Source organism: Coturnix japonica, chromosome 3 (assembly GCF_001577835.2).
Source record: "Coturnix japonica isolate 7356 chromosome 3, Coturnix japonica 2.1, whole genome shotgun sequence".
NCBI lineage: Eukaryota > Metazoa > Chordata > Aves > Galliformes > Phasianidae > Coturnix > Coturnix japonica.
This window is the reverse complement of record NC_029518.1, coordinates 47,689,093-47,709,939: the sequence shown is the minus strand read 5'-3', so window position 1 is coordinate 47,709,939 and position 20,847 is coordinate 47,689,093. Positions and strand designations below refer to the sequence as shown.

Sequence of the window (20,847 nt, the reverse complement as noted above, 5' to 3'; positions counted from 1 at the left end):
CCCACCCGAGAGATCAGCTGGATCCGAATTCCTTCTGCTCGCAGTAGGACGATAGGAAATACAGATGGAAAAAACTATTAGGCTATTTAGCTCATCTTCTGCCAGAGAAAGACTGCTCCCTGCAGCACACAGTGCCTTTCACTTTCTTCTTTCATTTTTTCTTTTTTGTTAGTAGTTACCCCCTCTCCTGACTGTCCAAACAAAATTTCAATATAAGAGTCCAAGCTATTTCTCTGCACCAGTCCCACATTTAACTACTAAACAATAATAAAGAAATATGAAATCAAGAGGGAAAACTTTGTCTAAAAAAAACAAAAAAAACAAAAAAAAACTGGTCAAAGTCTCCACTTTATCATTTTCATTTTTCCTGGCAGTAAAGTGGAGCAGGCTCTTTGAGCCATGAAAATGTGCTCATTACTACATTCACCTTTCTCTCTTTCTCTCTTTCCCTCTTTCTTTCTCTCTTTCTTTCTTTCTTTCCCTTCTTTTTCTTTCTCCCTCCTCCCCTCCCTTTTCCTCTCTGCCTTCGTTTCTCCCTCTCCCTCTCCCTCTCCCTCTCACTCTCACTCTCTCCTTCTTAATAGGGATGTTGTGGTGGGAAACAAGATTGTAAGAAGTAACAAACAGAGGTGAGGTGCCAGACGTCATTAAGAAGTTTTTAAGGGCCAGCTTTTCCAGTGTGCTCAGAATCCAGCAGTTTCTGCTGAGAACAAGTGCTCAGAGCTTTTGAAAAATCTCACCACTTCATCTGAGAGCCTCTGTGGAGCAAACAAGTTTTTCAGAAAACCTGGCTGGTGAAATATTTGTCCTTTTGAAATACCCCATTGAAGATCACACGCATCTATTGAGGAATTAAGCACACAGGTCATCCCCTAGGATTTGCAGACCAGGACACGGCCCTGCTCAGAGGGCTCATGCCAATATGCTCACGACATTCAGGGCACCAGCACTCAGGGTACAGAGGGCCCAGCTCCTTCCCAGCTCCCAGCCCCAGCAGAGCGGGGCTGAGCCAGGTGAAGACCTTCACTGCTCCAGAAGCAGATGGGAGGGATAGAAGTTGAGCCGGCAACCTGCCAAGTGCTCTGACATCCCTGAAATGTTAGCAGCAAGATTTCTCATCACCTCATGGAAACAAGCCTTCAGAGACCAAATCTCCCGCTGCTAAAATGAATGTGGAAACTCCATTAGTTTCTATGGCACGGTGTCAGCCTCCTCTTATATATTCTGTTGGAAGAGAGGGAAAGGAAACACTGTTCTCCAGCATGGAGTTGAATCTGCCCCCACCTTGCTGGGTGTCCGTGGGGCAGTGCACACTGCCATGCATATTCATAGTGCCTGCTTTGCTTAGAAATCCTCCTGTCAGTGAGATGTCACTTATCAGGAAAGAATGTGAAAAGGCAGTTTATGTGGTAATATTTTTGTTTTTGATCAAGCCTGCTGCTGATGAAGCTCCTCTCCTCCTGTCAGCTTCAAAATGAATATTCATATAATGCAGAAAAACAAGGAAACCCACTAGAGCAGAAACTTTTACTGCTTTTCAGAAAACATTGTTTTCTGCTCTCACCAGCTGGCATCTCACTCTACAAGCAGATGAGCTTGTGCAGGTTATTGGTGTGTTTGAATGAACCTTGAAGGTTTTAGGTACACTGAATCCCTTGACTGCTCCAGAGGTGCTCTGATGCACCTCAGATGAGGAGCTTGCCTCTCACTTCTATGTGACTGGAGAGAATTACACAGCAGTGCACAGCATGACAAGAGGCTATTCCTGTTTCGTTAAACTGAAGGGAAAATGACACCAAAGCATGATGTGCAGCAAGGTGCCAGCAGGGCCTGAGTACATCCTTTATAGAGAGATACAGTGGCCTGTGGTCACTGCAGGGGGCTGCTCCCTGCAAGGATTAATTCAGTCCAGGCTCCTTGGGGTGAATGCCAGGATCATCTTGTGTAAAGGAAGAGATATTTAACTCTTTCTTAAATTCAATCACATCTAGTGTTTATCTTTAAAACCTTACACCCATGAACCGTGTGTACAGAACACTTCTATACTCACAAATGAAAGAAACTCTTAAAATAAGTTTTCTTTCCCAAACAAAATCATCTGGAAAAAAAAACCCACACAGTAAACCAGCTTCACATGTTCCATCATGAAGGAATCACAATGGGGCAGAAGCCAAGTGTTCCACAAGGAAAGCAGTTTCCCACATTCCTGGTGTTGCTGAGTGTGCCTAATCCAGTTAAAAGCAGGTACACAGGAGATCACGCAAACACAAGTGACAGATGTGCCACATGCAAAGCCCAAAAGGATAATCACAGAACAAGACAAACTGTCCAGCACTTTCATCTTAAATTGAGCAGTAGGCCTGTGTTCAGAGCTCATGTTTAGCATATGTGATCTGTATATGAGAAAAGGGCAGAGGAACATCATTGCAGTAATATACTCAATTAGTATATAGATGGCTGTTTTTTTCATGCAGACAGTTTAACTCAAAAAAGAAAAAAACTATACTGAAGTAGTAGCTAAACTGCAATATAGGATGTGCTGTGTAGGTTTTGCATTGAATGTCCTGTATTTATTTTAAGAACATTCTTCTGAGAATATTGATTGGAATTTTCAAAGGTGGCTAAATGACTTTAAAGGATAAATCCCATTGACTTGCTCCACTGTGCAAGCTACTAAATCAATAAGACTTGTTCTCCCTGAGTCATTTAGGACAAAAAGCAGTAACAGAGTTAAGTATTGCTGCACCTAACTTTTGGGGACTTGGTTCTCATTCTGAAACTGAGAGATGTGAGCTTGACATCTGGCCTTCTTCTATTGGAGGTTCTGCCAACTCGGAAAGCAGATAGATGGGTGCTAATTAAGAAGCATGTTTACAAAGAGCACTATTCAAGCTGTTTAGAAGGCTGCAGGCAGGGAAGTGTATGAGCTCAGACCCCGTCCTTCAAAGCTTCTGCCACATCACTCTAGTTATTGGACTTCCAGAAGACTCCCTCTTTCCCATGCAGGCTGCACCTTTATTTACACTTCTTGACACAGGTTTCCTCCTGGGGATCACGCGCTGCAATCTTGCTGAGCCAATGACTCTTGAATTTCTTGTTTCACAATAACAGAACTTCAACAGGAAAGTAAAGGTTCTTCTACTCCTTGTGGGGTACTTACTGCACTCTCCCAGGGGAATGGTGTGGTACAATTAGCAAGGGAGGGGTTTAAAAGGCAGATTTTTTTATTTTTAGATAGCCAGGGAGGGGGATCAATTAAGCTAATCTGAAGAGGTGGTGACTGCTTGCCGTAAGTGTAATTTATCAGGGAGATGCATTTCAACACCTGAGGTATTTTCAAAGACCCACTTCAGCAGGGCAGGTCCCTTGGAGGATCTAGGCAAAGAAAGGTGTAGTTTCTGGGGCCTGGCTCAATCTTGGACTGAAGCAGATCTGAGGAGAGAAGTTCAGCTCATGTCCAAGTGCAGAACCCAGGGAAACAGCCTCGAGTAAGGAGGCAACTGTAAGTTTGGTTGTCACTGGAGTTAAACAGGAGCAGTCTCCAGCATTCCTTTACTGAAATTCTTGTACCTAAGTAATTTAAATCCACTTAAGGCCTGACTAAGTTAACTGTCCTTTATTGGTGCTAAATCTTAGTCAGTGTGTCCTACAATGGGGAACTCCACACAAATGTATTTAATATGTGTTAGAGTTGTTACCCATAATCAGGGTGTGAAGTTTTGTAAGAGGGTTGTACAGGCAGCTACATGAGACCAATACGCTTTTTGTTCTGCTGATGCAAACGGATCCTAAAGTGACACTGGTGACATTATTCTGTGAAAAAGGATTAAGGAGCACTTGCCAGAGCATATGTATCTCCCCTGTGCTTTACAAAAGAGACAGAAGGATCTTCATAGAAAATTATAACCTCCTTGAACAATGTAATAGGTAATTATATTCCCAAGTTAGAAATTCCATAGCATACTGCATATAAAAATCCTCATTAGGTTCTGCAGTTTTCTAGAGTACACTGTTAAATCCCTTATCGTCATCCCTTAGAAAAGCACAAACTTTACATCAGAGATCTCAGAGCTACTCTTCTTAGTCCCATCTCTCTGTCACACATGGGCTAGCCATGGAAAACTGATGGCTGCTGAGGATGAGAAGAGGCTGGTGCATGAACCAACCAACAGGTCACCCACCCGCAGTGGTACCAGCCATTGGAAACTCAGCCTCCAGAAACTGAGAAGCAGAATGTCACAGCACTCATGACATTCCCATCAGACCTTATGTACTCCCACCATAGACAGTACTTTTGGGAAGCCTCTTCCCCAGGACCCTCAGAAGAACCACCAGCAGGGAACTACTACAGCACTGAGCCCAAGCCTGCAAGGTGTGATAATTCTGCTCTGCAGCACACAAATGCAGCCCCACACCTTCATCCCCACCGGTGGCTCAGAGCAGGCAGAGCACTCACAAAATACCCTGCAGTCTGTCCTGGATGCTGTACCCACTGTGTCAGCTCTGAAAACTGCTCGTGCCTGTGAAAACATTTTTGGATGTGTTTGCCTTTCTCCTCCACATCCCTTCTAGAGCATGGAAAGTGGTCATAATCAATGCTTAGGAGCTGCACGAGAATGTTTTTTTCAATGCCCCGTATAAACATTACATCATTAAGAAGATAGAAGATTATAAATACCTGAAACCTCTTCATGGTTGCTCTACTGGAATCCAAAAATATCACATGTAATTTCAGTGATATTTGTTCAATAATTATATTTTTAAAAAAATGCCCCAGGGCTGAGAAGTTGGATTGTAAATTGCAGCTGCAAATTAATTAAAATAATCAAACAAGCCAGCAACAACTCCCACAGTAAGAGGGTTGCTTATAAAGGCATTGTTAATGGAACATTTGCCATCAGGGGGTTTGCTTGATTCCCTTTTAATAAAATATCTGTGATTACCTGATTAGCTGGTCACTGTGCGAAGCATTTTGTTCTTAGTACAGCCATGCGGCCGTGGAGGAGAAGTTTTTTATCAGATAGGATGTGTTTATTTGAAATGTGTAATTGTCTGTTTTTTATTTTTTTCTTTCTATAAAGGAAGCATGATCCAACAAGCCGCTGCCTCCAACATAAGCTGCTTCTCCTCTAGACAGCCTGATATGAGCCAGCTTTCTGGCACACACTTATCTTGGCAGCGTTGCCATAATGATCTGAATAAAGGTAGGAACACGCCGATGGAGATGGGAAAGTAACCTTTAATGGCTACAACTGGTCACAGCCCATTGCGGTGTTCCGCTAGTCATATGCCATAGTGCTAGAATCATGACAACATACCAGCTGTGGTTCTGCCCCCACATGGTATTATTGGGGAAATAAATTGATAATATCTGATGCGGCCAAAATATGATCCACACTTTCAGCTGCTACTCACACAGTTAAGGGCGCTCCTCCTACGGGAAAGCAGCTCTTCTGAACAAAACTTTCCATCAATGTGCTGGAATGCCAATAAACTTGGAAAATGGAAAGAACACATGAAAACTAGACACCTTGTGCATGTAATTGTATATTTATTTCTTTTTAAAGAACACTCCTTAAATGTATTGTAAGTCAATATACAAACTTGGTTTCACAGAATTATAATTCACTAAATAGCACAAAATATAATCCGGGTTGTTGGTTTCTTTTGTGTGTGTGTGTGTGTGTGTGAGTGTGTGTGAGTGAGTGTGCACACCCAGGCACATGCTGCTGGTGGTAGCGGGAACCCACCACAAGCCCAGGCTCCTACTGACTTCCCTCTGGAGCAAACCTCACCCAGATGGAGACCCTGCTCTGGAAGACTGTGACTTTCTTGCCCTTTAAACTGCTTCTTGAAGATGCCAGTGCCTTCTGCCTAGCTACAAGGGTCCACCTGCTCCTCCATCTGTAGGATGGGGAGAGCCTCCTCACAGGGAGTAACCAGCTGCTGGTGTTCAGGCGTGAGGAAGTATCTTCTGCTCCCCTCTGAGCTCACACTGCGTGACCCCTAACTCCCATGCTCAGCTTGGGCAGAGGCACAGCAGACCCTCACAACTGAGGGACTGCTGTGGCTCTGTGTGGCCCAGCTCCCAGCCCAGCATGATGCAGCCATCTGGACCTCACAACCCTGCTTCTGGGGAGGGAGCAGCTGGCCACGCTGAGACATGACCACCCACCTACCTGGGAGCCAGAGGTGCCCTGCCTGCGGGTGGGCTGAGCAGCCGGCACTGATGATGCACTTGTACGTATCTACATGGGGTGGAATGTTTTCCCATAGCTTTTAAAAGGAGTATCTAGATCAACATGTTCACATAAGACCAAATACTTTTAATATATTTATAACTGTTTTATAAAGCTTTGAAAAAACTCACAATAGCACATTGTTTTACTTTAATGCTTTACGGTACTATCAGTTTAAAATCACAATCAGCACTTAAGTTATAGTCAATCCAGCAAACGAGACAAAAAAAAATTACAAGAGTTAAGAACTGACTGATACATCCTTTATCTTTTTTTTTTTTTAACTAATGCATAAGTGCAGAATAAGATAAGATACTCTAGTTTAAATATCTTGTTTTACAATATACATTTTGTTCTAATTACGCAACAGTAAATCCCATGCTTCACATAGAAAAGCAATCCACAACATTAAGAAAAAAATTTACAATTTATGAAACAAACTAAATAAATATTAGTATTACAGAATCAGAGCTGTACATAAAAGCTGTTCAGTTTTAATCAATATAAAAATATGTTTTAGTGCAACCTCACATATATTGATGCTGTTTTGCTTTACATCATTTAGATCCAAGTGTCCAAAAAAGGAAAGAAATTACATTTATTACAAAGCAGATACACAAATTCTAAAATATGTACAAATTACTGCTAAAAAAATGCTTATAAGAATATAAGCAAAGTAAAGAAAAGGCACAAACATCTGTACAATTTAAAAGTACCAGACCCAATAAGAATTTCAAATTTAGTTTTGGTCAGGCTCATGATGACTTGTTATTTTATCTAATTCTTTTGATATAACAAAAGTATATATAATAGCAAACTACTGTAACTTAGAACAGGCATGCTGTAAAGTTGAATACTTCTTCTATCACTAGAAAAAAAAAGTGGGGTAAATGTACGGGTGAAAGTCTCCATGCATCTCAGATCAATGTGGCTTGCTCTTCTCAGACGACAGATCTTTTCTTTCCTGTGTGCTTGATGGGGGCTCGCTCCTGCTGTGAAAGCCCAGCTGTCGAATGTCCACAAAGCTCTTGCTGTAAAAGGTGGGATGGGCTAGCGCAGTCTGTGATGTACCAAAACTGTCCTGTTCACCACCGTGCAAGTCAGGATGGGTGGCTGAGGCACAGGCCTGGCCCGGCTCAGATCCACTAAAGTGTTTAATGCTAAAATGTGCACTTTCTGAGGGTTTCTGGTGAGGCTCAGAAGGCCTCTGCGGCTGCTCCGCCCCATGCAGAGCAGCTTCTTCTGTGGCGATTCGCAGGGAGGCTATGGCTTTCGTACAAGTCTGTATGTTCTCCTCCTGCTCCCTCTCCGTCGCTATTATATTGTCCTCGGAAGTGCTCTGTGTCAGCAACAGCAACGGGGAGGAGGACGTGCTGGAGGGAGTGGTGGGGTGCAAGCTGTGTGGAGAGGTACGCTTCTCATGGTGCCTGGGAACACCGCGTGACTCTTGAGTGAGGGTTTCTGTCGGTCCCCTTTGCTTCTCCTCAGAGCCCTCCCTCTGCAGGGCCAGAGTGGACGGAGCATGTAAACCTGAAAGGGCTGCAGGTAGTGAGTGGACCATCTGGATGCCCCCGATTGGCATCATGGGGATGGGTGCTCGGATCTGCTGCTGGGAGTGTAGTGGGAGGTGGCTGAAGACATAGTCGCTCGGACCTTCAGGGAACAAGCTAGGCCTGTGGTGCTCCATGGCTCCTTTTTCTCCATACAAGCCGAAGTAAGGCCCCTGAGACAACCCCTTCCTCTGTAACAAAGAAATAACGAAAGAAACATCAGTGCCACCGCTAGCAAAATTCTTGTCAAGCTGCCAAACCACCTATCTGCTTTTCTCTGCAACGCGGCCTCCTGCTCATGCAGCAACTTTCATCCAGATGGATCCCAAAGCGGTTGGAGAACTCCACTAATTACTTATCCAAACAACATAGGAGGTTTTGTTTAACTCAGCCCTACAGGGCTCCTGCCTCTGAGGTGAAATGCAGCAGCTAGTTAAGCGTTCAGCAACACAATGCGGCAATTTAGGTCAGGAAGTAAAGAGCATGATATTCAACTGAAACTGCAGAGAGAATTTGGGGTAGATAGAGTTTCATTCCCCATAACGTTTGGCCAGGACATCCATCTTACCTTCTGTTTTGGCAAATTGTGCAAATTGTACTGGTGTTGGCAGCCTGTGCTGGGTATCAGAGCTTTGCTGCAAAGAAACGCATGCTGGAATGCTCCCTGTCTGCTACCAATATGGGAAAATCCTGACTGCATGTATAAGCATTCTGTTTGCTGAAAGGTCCTGCTCTGAAGCCCCTGAGAAGTCACTTTCTCCCCTTACTTCCCATCAACCTCACTGACTAAAGGGGATGAGTATTTCCAGGGAGGTTCAAACACCTCTGTGCACAGAAGACTCAAGTTCTCCTAGTCATTAACACAATGGAGCATCACTTTGGCCTATCTGTAGTGTAAACAATAAATAATAAGAAAAGCACAGGTGTTAACTGTGTGTTAACTGTGAGTGAAAGTGATGATTCTGTAGCAGGGACACTCACTCTTAATGGGACTGAGAAGAAGGAGGGATTTTGTAATGGCTAGTAAAAAACAATCTCACTGTACTGAATTTTTCAGTGTTTTCCCATTAGTTTTTCTCTCAATAGAATGAATACCTCCATCTTCACTTAGTATTAAACACATCTTGGGCTTTTGGGTTCCTCCTTTTCTCATTCTTATTTTTAAAATTTCTTTTCCGCTTGATGATTAAGTGGCATTTGTTGTCGAACAGAGAAACAGTGATGACACAAGCACAGGATGACATTTTCATAACTGTACGTGGGATGTGGCCACACGACCCAGGGACACCCATAGGAAATTAAATGAATAAAAATACCCATCTCCGCTCTGCAAATTGATCAAACACCTACTGGTTGCCCCAGAGCTCTGCCACCACCCCCAGCCCTGGCGCAGCAGCTGGGGACTGTGCTGCTACATGCCAACACACTGCAGTGGCAGCACTTCACTGCTGGGAAACCCTAGTTCTCAAGGCATTTAGCAACCTCTTGATCCCAACCCGGGGAATGGGTTTAGGGAGCAATTAAAGATTCAGTTTCTGTGCTACCCAGCGGCTGAATCTCACTGTGCTCAGATGCTTTGTCCTGTTTAATATAAATCAATGCTGAGACAGAAGGGGTGACCCATAATCATCAGACTCGAACTTAAATGATGTTATTATTCTGAGAATAATCTAATTCTGGGAATTTTCCTATTCAGAAAGTGAGACACTCAAGTCTCATAAAAGAGAGACTGTCTTAAGAAAGCACAGTGACAGCATGTTGTACTGCTGAATGGGGAAAAATTTACAGAATGAATGATTTGCCAAGCTACAAGGCATAGTTCACCTACTCTGTCAGTCCTTCCTATCACTAACCTCACCACTGCACAATTGCTTGCACCCTATTTTTTTCCCATCTTTCCTCTGTCAACCCGTTTCTCAGTCAGGCTGTTCTCTTGGCTGTTTCCTAAACCACGACATTTATCATTAATGCATCTAATGAGAATCTGGGCCAAGGGAAATAGAGCAAAAGCAACCAAATGAAAAGGAGTGAAACTCGTAGAAGAACAAACCTAGTCACACTCAAATCTCTAATTGAGAAGGACACTGGCTTCACATTTTACCCTGCCACAGTTTCAAAAGAAAGTAGGATGTCAGTCTGCCCTTGTCAGACAGAGGTGGCTAACATGATAGAAACCGCTGCATGCCCCAAGATCAGTGCTATCATCCAGTATATGTCTCTCATGCTTAATTTTTACATAGATAGTGACAGTGTGTGCAAGTCCACTGGATGCCTTCCAAACCTGGCTGAGCACACACAGGATTATCTTTAATTCTAGCAGATGAGTTTTGAAGTGGTTGTACCTTTCATGCTATTATTATATCCTTTACAGATATCTAGCATTTTCATACTTACAGATGCACATGTGCACATTCACGGGGAAGAGACTCACTATTAGAGGATTTCTCTCCTTTTACCAAATATCCTGACAATCCAAAGACTTTATTCTGTTTACAATATTAGATTCCAACACTGCCTGCAGTGCAGAAAGTCACAGTATGGTTTTGCTATATACTCAGAAGGATTCCTATAATTTCAGTGAGATGAACTCCTCTCTTTGTCAGGCAAAGAGGACCCATTTCATTTTCTATTAGTACTCATTTGTAGCAGTTAAGCATATTTCCCCCCCCAACATAATTTTCCAAACAATAGTTTTAAGAGCTTTTCAGTAGACTTTCTAGCCTGGTCATAAAGACAGACTTCCACAACACATCCCTGTGCGAGGCCATATCCAACTTCACATATGTCCCAGAACGCCCTAACAGACAAGACAGGGTTTACCCTGTATCTGGTGCATTATCCAAAACAGGCTATCAGGAATTAAGAGGAAGATCACATTTCAAAGCCAAACACCCTTCACAGATATCCTTCTGGCAGCCCCAGATCCCCTCAGACCACAGCTTGCAAAAAGATGGTGGGTGAAAAAAAAATCACTGTGATTACCGTATCTTAAAGTACTCGTGACTTTTTAAAGTTAAAAAACAGAAAATAATGAGCTCAATGGGGAAATTCAATAACAGAGGACATCATTACCATGTGCCTTCTAAAAGACAGATGCTTAATGCTGTGACTACAAATCTACGTGGACTTCGGTTTCAGGATCAAGCCAATTTGCAGTCCTACTGAGAATGCACTACTGCAGACAACGTATGCATACATGGACCTACTTACAGTTCACCTTTAGGATTTTTATGCTAGCTTTCTGTACAGGAATGCATTTCACTCAAGATGATAAAGTATTCAGAGCTCAGGAAGGGATTTAATATCCATATGTCTGGGATGATCAAAGGACCTTAGGTCCTAATGATTTTCAAGTGGTGGTGCCTAATTCCCTTCAGCCCTTCTGAATATATCAAGACAGGCTTCCGACATCAAAATGAAGGAAAGGTGAAACAAAACAGCAATTTAAGCAGGTAGACTCATATCAATAAAGCACACTGCACTAAATTCTTATTTTCAGAAACTGCTTGTGAAAACTGTCAATGGGGGGAAAATGAACTAACTCCTAGAAGCTAAAATAGTTGCTAGGGGTAGGTATGCTCTGCTAACAACAAGCTTCATGACTTAAAGAGGCAAAAGTTCTCATCTATATGAGGAAGTAATGGGGTGTACTAGAAGTGAGGAAAAGCAGGAGCGGAATGCAACTGTTGATGATGAAACTGATGTTCACAGTATATGTATTGTCAGGTTGGAAAGGACAGTTACTCTGGACTAATCCTGTAATCTCTTATTCACTTGAATTCCCACTCACAGTTAAGTACACCTGATGCACTCCTTGAGCATATTCTCCAGTTTAATGTCATCTGAAAATAATTCAGCTCACTTATTCTAAGAATGCTCCTCCATGTGAGTCAAAGCACAATAAATGTGACAATACAGACATTCACCTCCAAAGCACACTCCTGATCCAAACTAAAAGGGGGTAATAGAGATGCACTCAAGCTGAACAAAAACAGCCATTCCATCTCTCCTCCTTCTGGCAGGTCTAGGATAAAATAACTAGAGAAAAGAATCAGAGCCTTTTTGATAACAGTGCCAGACTGCTTATAAATAAAAAAAACCTCTGGCATTGACAGAGGATCCCAAGAGAGATCCTTAGAGAGGTGACTTGCCTTTCAATTTAAACAACAATTTAACTTGCCAAAACTAAAGGTGCACTACTTATTAGCTTCAGTCTACTTTGGAAAGAGTATCCTATTGCAAGAGTGCATCTTGTTATTAACCACCCAAAGGAAAAAATATAAATGTCTGTATTATTATTTCTTTTCCCATGCTCTTTTCCACTGCATAAAGAAATAATTTGAACTGTTTTCAACATGGTACTTCCAATGCCAGAACACTTCCCTAGCTCTCTGCACAGCACCACCAAAGAGCATAAACATTCAAGGGGAAGAAACATGAAGGGGAACCAGATCACCCCTGGCCAAAGAGTCTAGAGCAAATATGTAAATTAATATGCAGGGGAAAAGAAATAAAACTGGCTTTTTTTCTTTTTTTTTTTTTTTTTTTTTTTTTTTCTGGTAACTTCAGGCACCAGAAGTACATAAATGCTCTAATTTCTGCAAGGGTTGGGAATCTAATGCAGCTCTGAAACAGGAAGCAGCACTGTAAGCTGGCATCTGAATCACTGATGCAGTTGCAAATTATGTTCTTATTTGCTGGATTTCACTTCTCTGAAAGTGAAAACAGTCTTTATTCCTTTTTCTTTTCTAACAGTTTTCAAGCTCAGGTGTTATCCGTCTTCCCACACACTGAGTGCATTAACATGCATTTCACTTCAACTCGTCTTCTGATGGCTAAAGTATATCTCCTAGAAAGACACACAAGAGATGAAGAATCCATCTTTCCTTCCTCACAGTGTTTGTTAGATGGATGATCATCCTCATCTCTAATTTCCTCATTTAAATTTGACCTGCTCTGCTTCGAGTGACACCTATGTTCAAGGTGCAGTGATTATACTGAGATTTGAGTTTCTGTCTAAAAATCAACATGAAATTGATTTAAAAATGCTTTCTTGTAGGACAAATGCCTGATCCTACATCAAAAATAAGGTAAGTGTAAAGAGCCCATCTGGTATGGTGAAGAGCAATTTCCCAACGAAGGAGCTAAGGGTGCTAAAAGAGTCCTTAGGAAGTGCTAAACGCCTTGCTGGAAGGTGTGTATAACACACAAGGCAAATATTACAGCAAGAACTGTCACACTGCCAAAGTATGACTGTTCCATACCCTTTTGCCAGCATCCCCACACATCCAAGGTCTCTACTACAGGATGCCAGTGGAAATGTCTCATGGAGGACACTAGAACTTGGACTCTCTGTACAGTGTTAGCTGTAGTGTCCCACATAATTCCTTGAATTTGATACCATGCCATTATGGCTCTTAAACTGATGGTTATTTATCTTTTCTTGTATGCCTCCTTGCTTTGCTGGTGAGGCTGGTGGCTGGCTTTGCATTGTCTCTCATCTCTGCAGAGATTGTGTCTGTGAAACTGCAGCAGGGTTTCAACATACCCTTCCCTCAGGACAGCTCAGAAAGCCCCCCATCTCCACTGCTCTCCCCAACAACTTAGCAAACCATGGCATCATGATGAGGGAGTGAGACCAGGTGAGAGGTGAGGAAGATGTGGCTGGGGCAAGCAGTTGGTGAAAGAGAGATGGAGCAGGCTCTGGCCAAGGGCAGGAGAGGCTCTACAATGGGCTGCTGGGACTTTCACTTATGTGCAGAGTCATTCAATACATCAGCTTTCCCTAATTCTTCTGAAAAGCCAGAAAGACTTTTGGATCTGTCTGGCTGGTGCTTCTCAGCACTGTCTGTGTCTCCAGCCACCTCTGCCCTGATGCAATAACAAACCCACCCAAGCCCACCTTCCCCTGCTTGGCTCAGTAGAGAAATTTGCACTAGAGCTCTAGAGATACTAATTTTATAAGCTCAGGGTTCCGTTGCTCTTTCCTATATAGAGAAGAACTGTGACTACACAAACAGCCAAGACTGGTGATGAAGAGGAGGGCAGGACAGTCTCGCCTGACGTGGTGGCAGCCTGCAACAGCTCACTCAAGCTGAATCCACGCTGCCCAGAAAAGCACACAGTGAGAGGGTAGCAGCAGTAGCAAATACGATGAAGGAAATATATGACATAAATAAAAATAAAAAAAATAAAAATAAAAAAAGCACTCACAGAGCAAGGCCATTCCCTAACTCTAAAGATCAAATTTATTTGTGGATGGAGCTTTGTGAATGCTAGGGCCTGTCAAAAGCGCCAGGTCAGCAGTTTCTGAGTGCTTATTTACTGAAACAGAGAAGCACAAACAGCAGCTGTGCAAGTTTTGTATATTTTCTTTTCCACCTAGACAGTGGTGTCCCTGCCAAAAGAGACAGTTGTGATGGTGCTTTCTGCTAGGTATACAGTTGTCTGCTCCTGTCACACAATATTATTTACACTCCAGACACAGAATCCTGTTTTAGATGGGCACCCTGCTTTTTCAAGGATTTCCATTTACTTTAGTTTTTATTGCATTAAGCAATAAATCAGCAATGGGCAACATACTGAAGTACCAAGGTCTTGAGCCCCGATCTGGTTTTGATTCCATCTGACAGTATGGGAGGTAAAAGATTTTACAGCGCAGTAACAAGCCTCATACACCATGTAAGCTCCCTGGGCCATTTAAAGATAAAGTTAATGTAAGCCAGCCTAATTTCATTGAAGTAAATGGAGCTACTCTGATGTGTACCAAGTGAAGATCCAACCCTCTGGCTGACTATACTGTGTCTAACTGAATCAGCATCCTGACTCAGTCTCTATTTATTGCGAAAGTCCTGTATTCACTCCAGGACTTCCCCCTCAAGTTCAAAGCTTTGTTTTTCTACTAAACGGCAAAGTTCTTCAAAATACTATGCACAGTTTAAGCAAGAACAATGTTTTTGACAAAAGAAATAAATATTCTTTCATACTTACTGAATGCCCCACTGGAATAGATTCAGACTGCAAATATTGACCCATAGACAATGCTGGATTATGGTATAAGCCCCTCCTGGGAGATGTTGCTCTAACCGAGGCCATGTATCTCCTCTCTCGCCTAGGGGACAAATCTCTTCTAACAGATGCATCTTTCCCTGGTGACATTGGTCTCCTTGGTGATAGGTGACGTCTTGGTGAAACGTCCCGTCTTGGTGATAACTCTCTCCTCAGCACAGCCTCCTTCCGTGGAGAAAGGTGCCTCATGGGTGAAATATCTCTCCGGGGTGACAAATGCCTTCTTGGTGACAAATCTCCTTTTGGCATTAAATACCTCTTTGGTGAGTTATCTCTATATGGTGAAGAATCATAGCCAGGGGACGACTGCTGACTGGAAGGTGAGAGGTCCCTTGGAGACGAATTGGGGTCTAAGGAAAGCATGCAGTCCTCATCCATGCAGCTAGGTATGTCTAACCTGTCTTTGTCGGGCTCTGAATCGGTGCTCTTACTCTGGAAAAACCTCTGGTATTCTGTCATCTGTGAATCTTCGCTTGATGTTACAAGCTGAGTAACCTGAATGCTAGGTAAAGTGACCAAGTAACTGATGAGGGAGGAGTGTCCCACAGAAAGGGAGCCCTCGGGGGAAGCCCCCTGCGATGCCCCAGCTGAGTTCACTGACAGGGAGGAGAACTGAGGGGGCTGAGGGCTAGTGCTTCTCGATCTGGTTTTTGGTGTTGAGTCTCCCTGAGTATCATCAAAGTCATCCTCATCTTCATCATCTTCATCATTGTCATCACCATCCTCACCATCTGACTCCTCTGCATCAGAAAACTGATGCTCTGCTGACAGGCCTGCCAGGTTGCTACTCTTCTCTGCCTCCTGCTGCATGTCCTCCATGTTTTCTGAAACAGCCACAGCGAATCAAAATGGTAAGCATATGCCACACTTCTTCTGTCACACTCAGTCCCTACCAAGAACACCTAGTGCCATTGCTGGATGATCTTCATCTGCAATGGCTAAATAAAGCCATTCTCAACAGTCTCAAAATGTATTTTGTTCGTATATACAAACCTTAAAACTATATCCCCAAATTCAATCCTGTGAAAATGAAAGCATACAAAGAAAATTCACCCTACCCACCTTGTAACTTCATGGAATGTTACCATCTCTCATAACTGAATTGAAAATATTTGGTACTTTGTATGAGACAGATGACACATTTCTATTTCGAGCTCCTTCTGATGTATCATAAAAAAACATATCTTAGACAAACAGATCAGATTTATTTTTTATACTTCCTGTTTGCTAGATGCTTCATAATTAAAAAATGCCCAAAATACTCTCAATACATTTTCCCATGCCAGGCACTGTGCTAAAGTGCAGTGAGTCATTTGCATACTCCAGAGGCCATTCCAACTAAATTAAATCATTCTGACATACCTGCTTCTTCAGTTTCAGCATCATCTACAGATGTCATTGATACTCCCAGATCCATGCACTTCTTGCTATGTGCCTTTGACTTCATATGTTTTGTCAGATTTCCTATGGATCAGAGATGAATCTAATTAACTGACAACAGCAAAGATCACTTTCAAAGTGGGGTTTTGCTGTATAACTCAGTTATCCTGCGGATATCCTGTTTTCAGTTTAAAAACAAACAACAACAATGCAACAGACAAGGCTGAACTCATCTGGCCCATTGCCCAGAGCCTGTTTTAATGAGAATGGGCTTTCATATCCTCAAAACAAAACAAAACAAAACAAAACAACAAAAACAAAAAACCCCAAGAAACTCCAAACCAAATATATTCAGGCATGAGAGGTACATAGGCACCTGTCTACTTTTCCATATGACATTTAGGTGTGTCAGAAAACTCAAAAACTCACTTTTGGCAGTTATTTATCCCTGATCTTAGTGTCTGTGATAACTATATACTGCCTGGACACTGACAGAACACCAGTGCACTGTAGTTCAGGGTTCAGTCAGAGTTTCACAGTAGCACTCTCAAGCTAAACACTTTCCCACTTACTTCCCATATGAGCTCCAAACATTTAGTGCCCTGAAGGCATTTGCTGAACCAGCAGTATCCCACAAAAAGACACTTTTGCCTGATTTCTCAGTGCAAGTTTACTGTCTGGTTGCAACCGCTGACCAGAGAGGAGCTGTACTCAGAGCACTCACCTGGGATGTGGTAAATCCAAGTTCAGCTCCCTGCTTTGGAGTATGGATCTGAACCAGACACAGCAGGGATTTGAAATCAGATCTCCCATTCCCAGGAGGGAGCAATCTAACACTAGACTATTGACTTTCTGGAGTGTCTGTCTTGGTCTGTTTTTTTCACAGCTAAGACAAGTGGATTGAGACTGGCCTCAGGAGACATTCCATAGCAAAGAATCCTGGGCACAAAAAGCACAAGCCAGAGAAATGAGAATATCACTCTAATCCATTAGCTACTTTAGTCACATCTGCAACAGACAACTGGGAATGTGCCAACCCAGACACGGCACTTCTTAGTTCAAGGAAAAGCACTCTGTGAGTATACGTATGCTGCTTTTGGGATCCTGACCAGTGTCTCCAGATGGCAGGAATGATGCATCACTCTCTCAGATAGCAGAGGTGTGCTTGGAAGCTCACAAGCTCATTTTCTCTTATTTTCAGACCTAGGTAGTTCATGTAATTCCCTTCTCAGTAAGTTTCTTACAGTGTCTGTGTACTGCATGAAAAATCTAACTCAGCCTCTGATGCTTCTATGTGGCTAAATGCTTTGAAGGTCTGTCCCCAACTGTCCTCAGCAAAATAGCAACAATACTTATGAGGATGACAACTGCCCATGAGCAGCAACACACCAGTTAAACATTTCTTGCACTTTGAAGGCTTAGTTTCTTCCTACTCATCCCTCTCTTGTGCAACAGCACACCACCTCCTCCCTGTTTCTTCTTTGCCAGAAATGCCAGCCTCAGCAAGCAATTTCACATTTATTTCCATGCCATCTCTTCTGCCTGGAATATCCTCTCTGAACAGAGCTCCAAAATCACAATCCTCCCTTTAAGACTCTCCTGATGACCCGTTTTTCCTGCAATGTCGGATGTAAATAGTGATTTGAGAACAGCTCCCCAAATAGACCACAGGGACTACCACAAAGCAGCTCCTTCTCTTTGTCTCTACACCCCCATCAAAGTTCTCATCTTAAACTAGATTGATGGGTCTACAGCCATCCAGGAGCTATGCCCATCTTTGGTAGAGGAAGAAGTGTTGGAGTCATGGAAACTATTATAATCCTCATTCCTCAACACAGTCATGAAGCTGCACTGAGATCTCAGTAGAAATTTATTTTAGCTTCTTCTCCTTCAAGTAAATTTAGTACAATAGGATCAGAACCAATTTCCCTTCACGGTCAGAAACTAAGAATGTAAGGCTCATTTGGATAGTGCTACAAACAAATGCTACTACAGAAGAGGGTTTTTCTTCTTTTAAGGGGACAGTTGCACGGTAAATCCTAATTCCAAAGAATATCATTATCTATGGCCATTGGGTGACAAATGAAAGCTTTTTTCTGTGCTGACAAATACATGTGAACACAGGATATCCGATCTCTATTACTAATTAATGCTGCAGTGGATGGAGTGGCCCATCTGGGAGACATACATTAATTATAAACTTGAAACCGACCTCCTGCAAAGCATGTGAAGACATGTTTTCCTCACTAGCTGATGCTCTGCTTCTACTTTATGTCACAATAAGTGTACTAGTCTAGTAGCATTTGAGCATTGTTGCAGTTAAAATTTGTACCACGTAACAACTTTGGCAGAAAGTATTGTTTGTGAGGGCAGTTCTTAAGCTACCATATTTTATCTCCAGTAAGCTGGACCGGTTAAAGCCCATAGCTCTTAATGAAGCTATCCAATGAGTCTCTAAGTCTCACAATATCCCTGGATAAATTCAAGAGAAAAGCACAATCTCTGTCACAGAGTCCTGTATCCATAAACATATTCATTTTGTTTCGAAGAAAATTCTTTCCTTCACTGCAAAGGATGCTTGGATCCCAGATGGCAAAATATCTCAGGATTTGTTTGTGAAGTGGCAAAAGTTCAGAAAAAAGGGTCAAGTACCTTTAGTTTTGAAGGCAAAATTGCACAACTTGCATACATAAGGCCGGACGTCAGTATGAGTGCGGATATGTTTTTTGAGCATGCTTGGCTTTTTGCAGCGAATTCCACATTCTTCACAAATATACTTCCCTCGGCCACGTCCTCTGACATAGACATAATCCTCATTTGATTTATACCTGTTGAAAGAGATTAAGTATTTATATCATATAGACTCTAGATCACATGCAGGCACAAACATCACCTCTATGCACTCAATCCTGGTTTTATATAGATCTTATCACAAAACTGCCACAGAAGTCCATGTGAGCTGCTAAATTTTCAAGCTGAAGCTCACAATGTATTCCCCTTTCACAGGGAATGCACTGGTCTCATTGTTTGTGTATCTTAGTTATTTTTTAACAATGTGCGAACAAAGAGCTGTGGTATGGGTATACTACCAACACCTTGTTAGGAAACAGATTAGCCACCATTCCTGTAGACAAAGCTCAGCCTCTTATATGAATCTGCAGATTGGGTTCATTTCATCTATCTGTGCTCTTGGACCATGTGGGCATCTACCACCACTGAAAACAGAGCCCTTTCGTGGTATCATTAATATGACTTGTTTAAATGTATTTATCTGATTTAGCCCTTGGGATAAGATAAATCACATCCTGCAAATGCCCATTTTCCCCTATTAAGCATAAAGGGAATGCAGATGACTAGCAAGAATGTATGTATTCACACTACTCATGTCTGAAGTTCCCAAAGATGGATCTCACTCTAAGGAACACTGTGTTGAGCTCATGAAGGTACGTGCTGCTCTAGAAACAAAATGGGAAACTTTCAACCTGCTTATTTAGCAGAACACTGTAAAAGGAATTTTTCTTAGCACACATGTAAGCATTCAGTGCTATTTTTGCAGATTACATTATTTGTTAGCTAAGAATTAAGATACACAAATCAATATAAAGCTGCACATTTCATTTACTATTACGATAAACTTGTAATACTGAAACCTAAAAGAGTTGCCCCAGCTGTTTTAAGGCTTGACGTTACTGGGCATTCCCCAGAGGGACAACTTCATCCTCAGGACACTGAGTATTCAGAAATTGCAAGAACCAAGAAATCATAATTTTTTATTCCTTTTTCCTCTACTGCCCTCTCCCTAAACAGCACGAAGTACTTTCAGTCACACTGTGGATGCAAAACCCACAAACCATCACTGGCACTGACAGTCAGTACTTTAGATAAATAAAGGATTGTGCGAAAGGCTCTGCTAATGTGATGATAACTCTACAAGAAGCAAGTGGCAATTTGGAGGGTTACAGTGAAACATTTCACAAGTCTGCTTTTCTTAGACGAACACTCCTGTGCGTTCAACAGTATCACCAGCAATACAAATACTGAAGCTATCTTAAAAATGCATAATACACTGCCTTGTTCTCATAACTGTTGTACCACCTACTGAAAACATCAACTCCTCTTTCAAATATGGAAGCTTAATTTTTTTCATCTCCTTTCTAATGAAGTTGACTCTCTCCCTTTTCCATCATTGTCCATAGCGCTACCTGCATAGTTTAATGATCTTTCCAGCAGTTTTGGATGTACAGCATTTCTGAGATTCTTCCTTTCTGTCCATCTCAATTCCCAGGTTCTCCTTTGTTCTAACATGCTAACAACTCCTAGCCATCTCTCTATTCATTACTTCATCAGCCATCTTCAGACCTTCTCCCACAGACAGGACAAATGTCCAGTATTGCTTGGAAGACTGACATCTTATCTTCTTTTCCTCATTCCTTACAGTCTAATTTTGCCAGGATGGAGTCTATTAAATCATCCGATTGATACTGATAAGAAAAATGCTGTGTTTCATCCACTTTTCTGTTGCTTCATCTCTGCTGCTCTTCTGCCTGACCTCACTCCACCAGCTTCTGTCACCTCTCAGATCCCCCTGGGCACAAAGTCAATTAGACAAG

General features: G+C 42.3%; 1 protein-coding gene across 11 annotated transcripts in view; it reads right to left on the bottom strand.

The window, feature by feature from the left end:
* Nucleotides 1-5,534: 5,534 nt before the first annotated feature.
* The window catches only part of HIVEP2 (HIVEP zinc finger 2), a 124,740-nt gene continuing 109,427 nt past the window's right edge, over nucleotides 5,535-20,847 (bottom strand). For 10 of the 11 annotated variants that reach the window (XM_015858321.2, XM_015858316.2, XM_015858319.2 and 7 more), the window contains 4 exons: nucleotides 18,890-19,065; nucleotides 16,220-16,321; nucleotides 14,780-15,681; nucleotides 7,162-7,980 (listed from right to left, as the gene is read on the bottom strand). In XM_015858321.2, the coding sequence (XP_015713807.1) occupies nucleotides 7,162-7,980; nucleotides 14,780-15,681; nucleotides 16,220-16,321; nucleotides 18,890-19,065 (1,999 nt within the window). Of the gene's footprint in view, nucleotides 7,981-14,779; nucleotides 15,682-16,219; nucleotides 16,322-18,889; nucleotides 19,066-20,847 lie in introns of all 11 variants that reach the window. The other variant, XM_015858312.2, reaches the window with a different exon arrangement.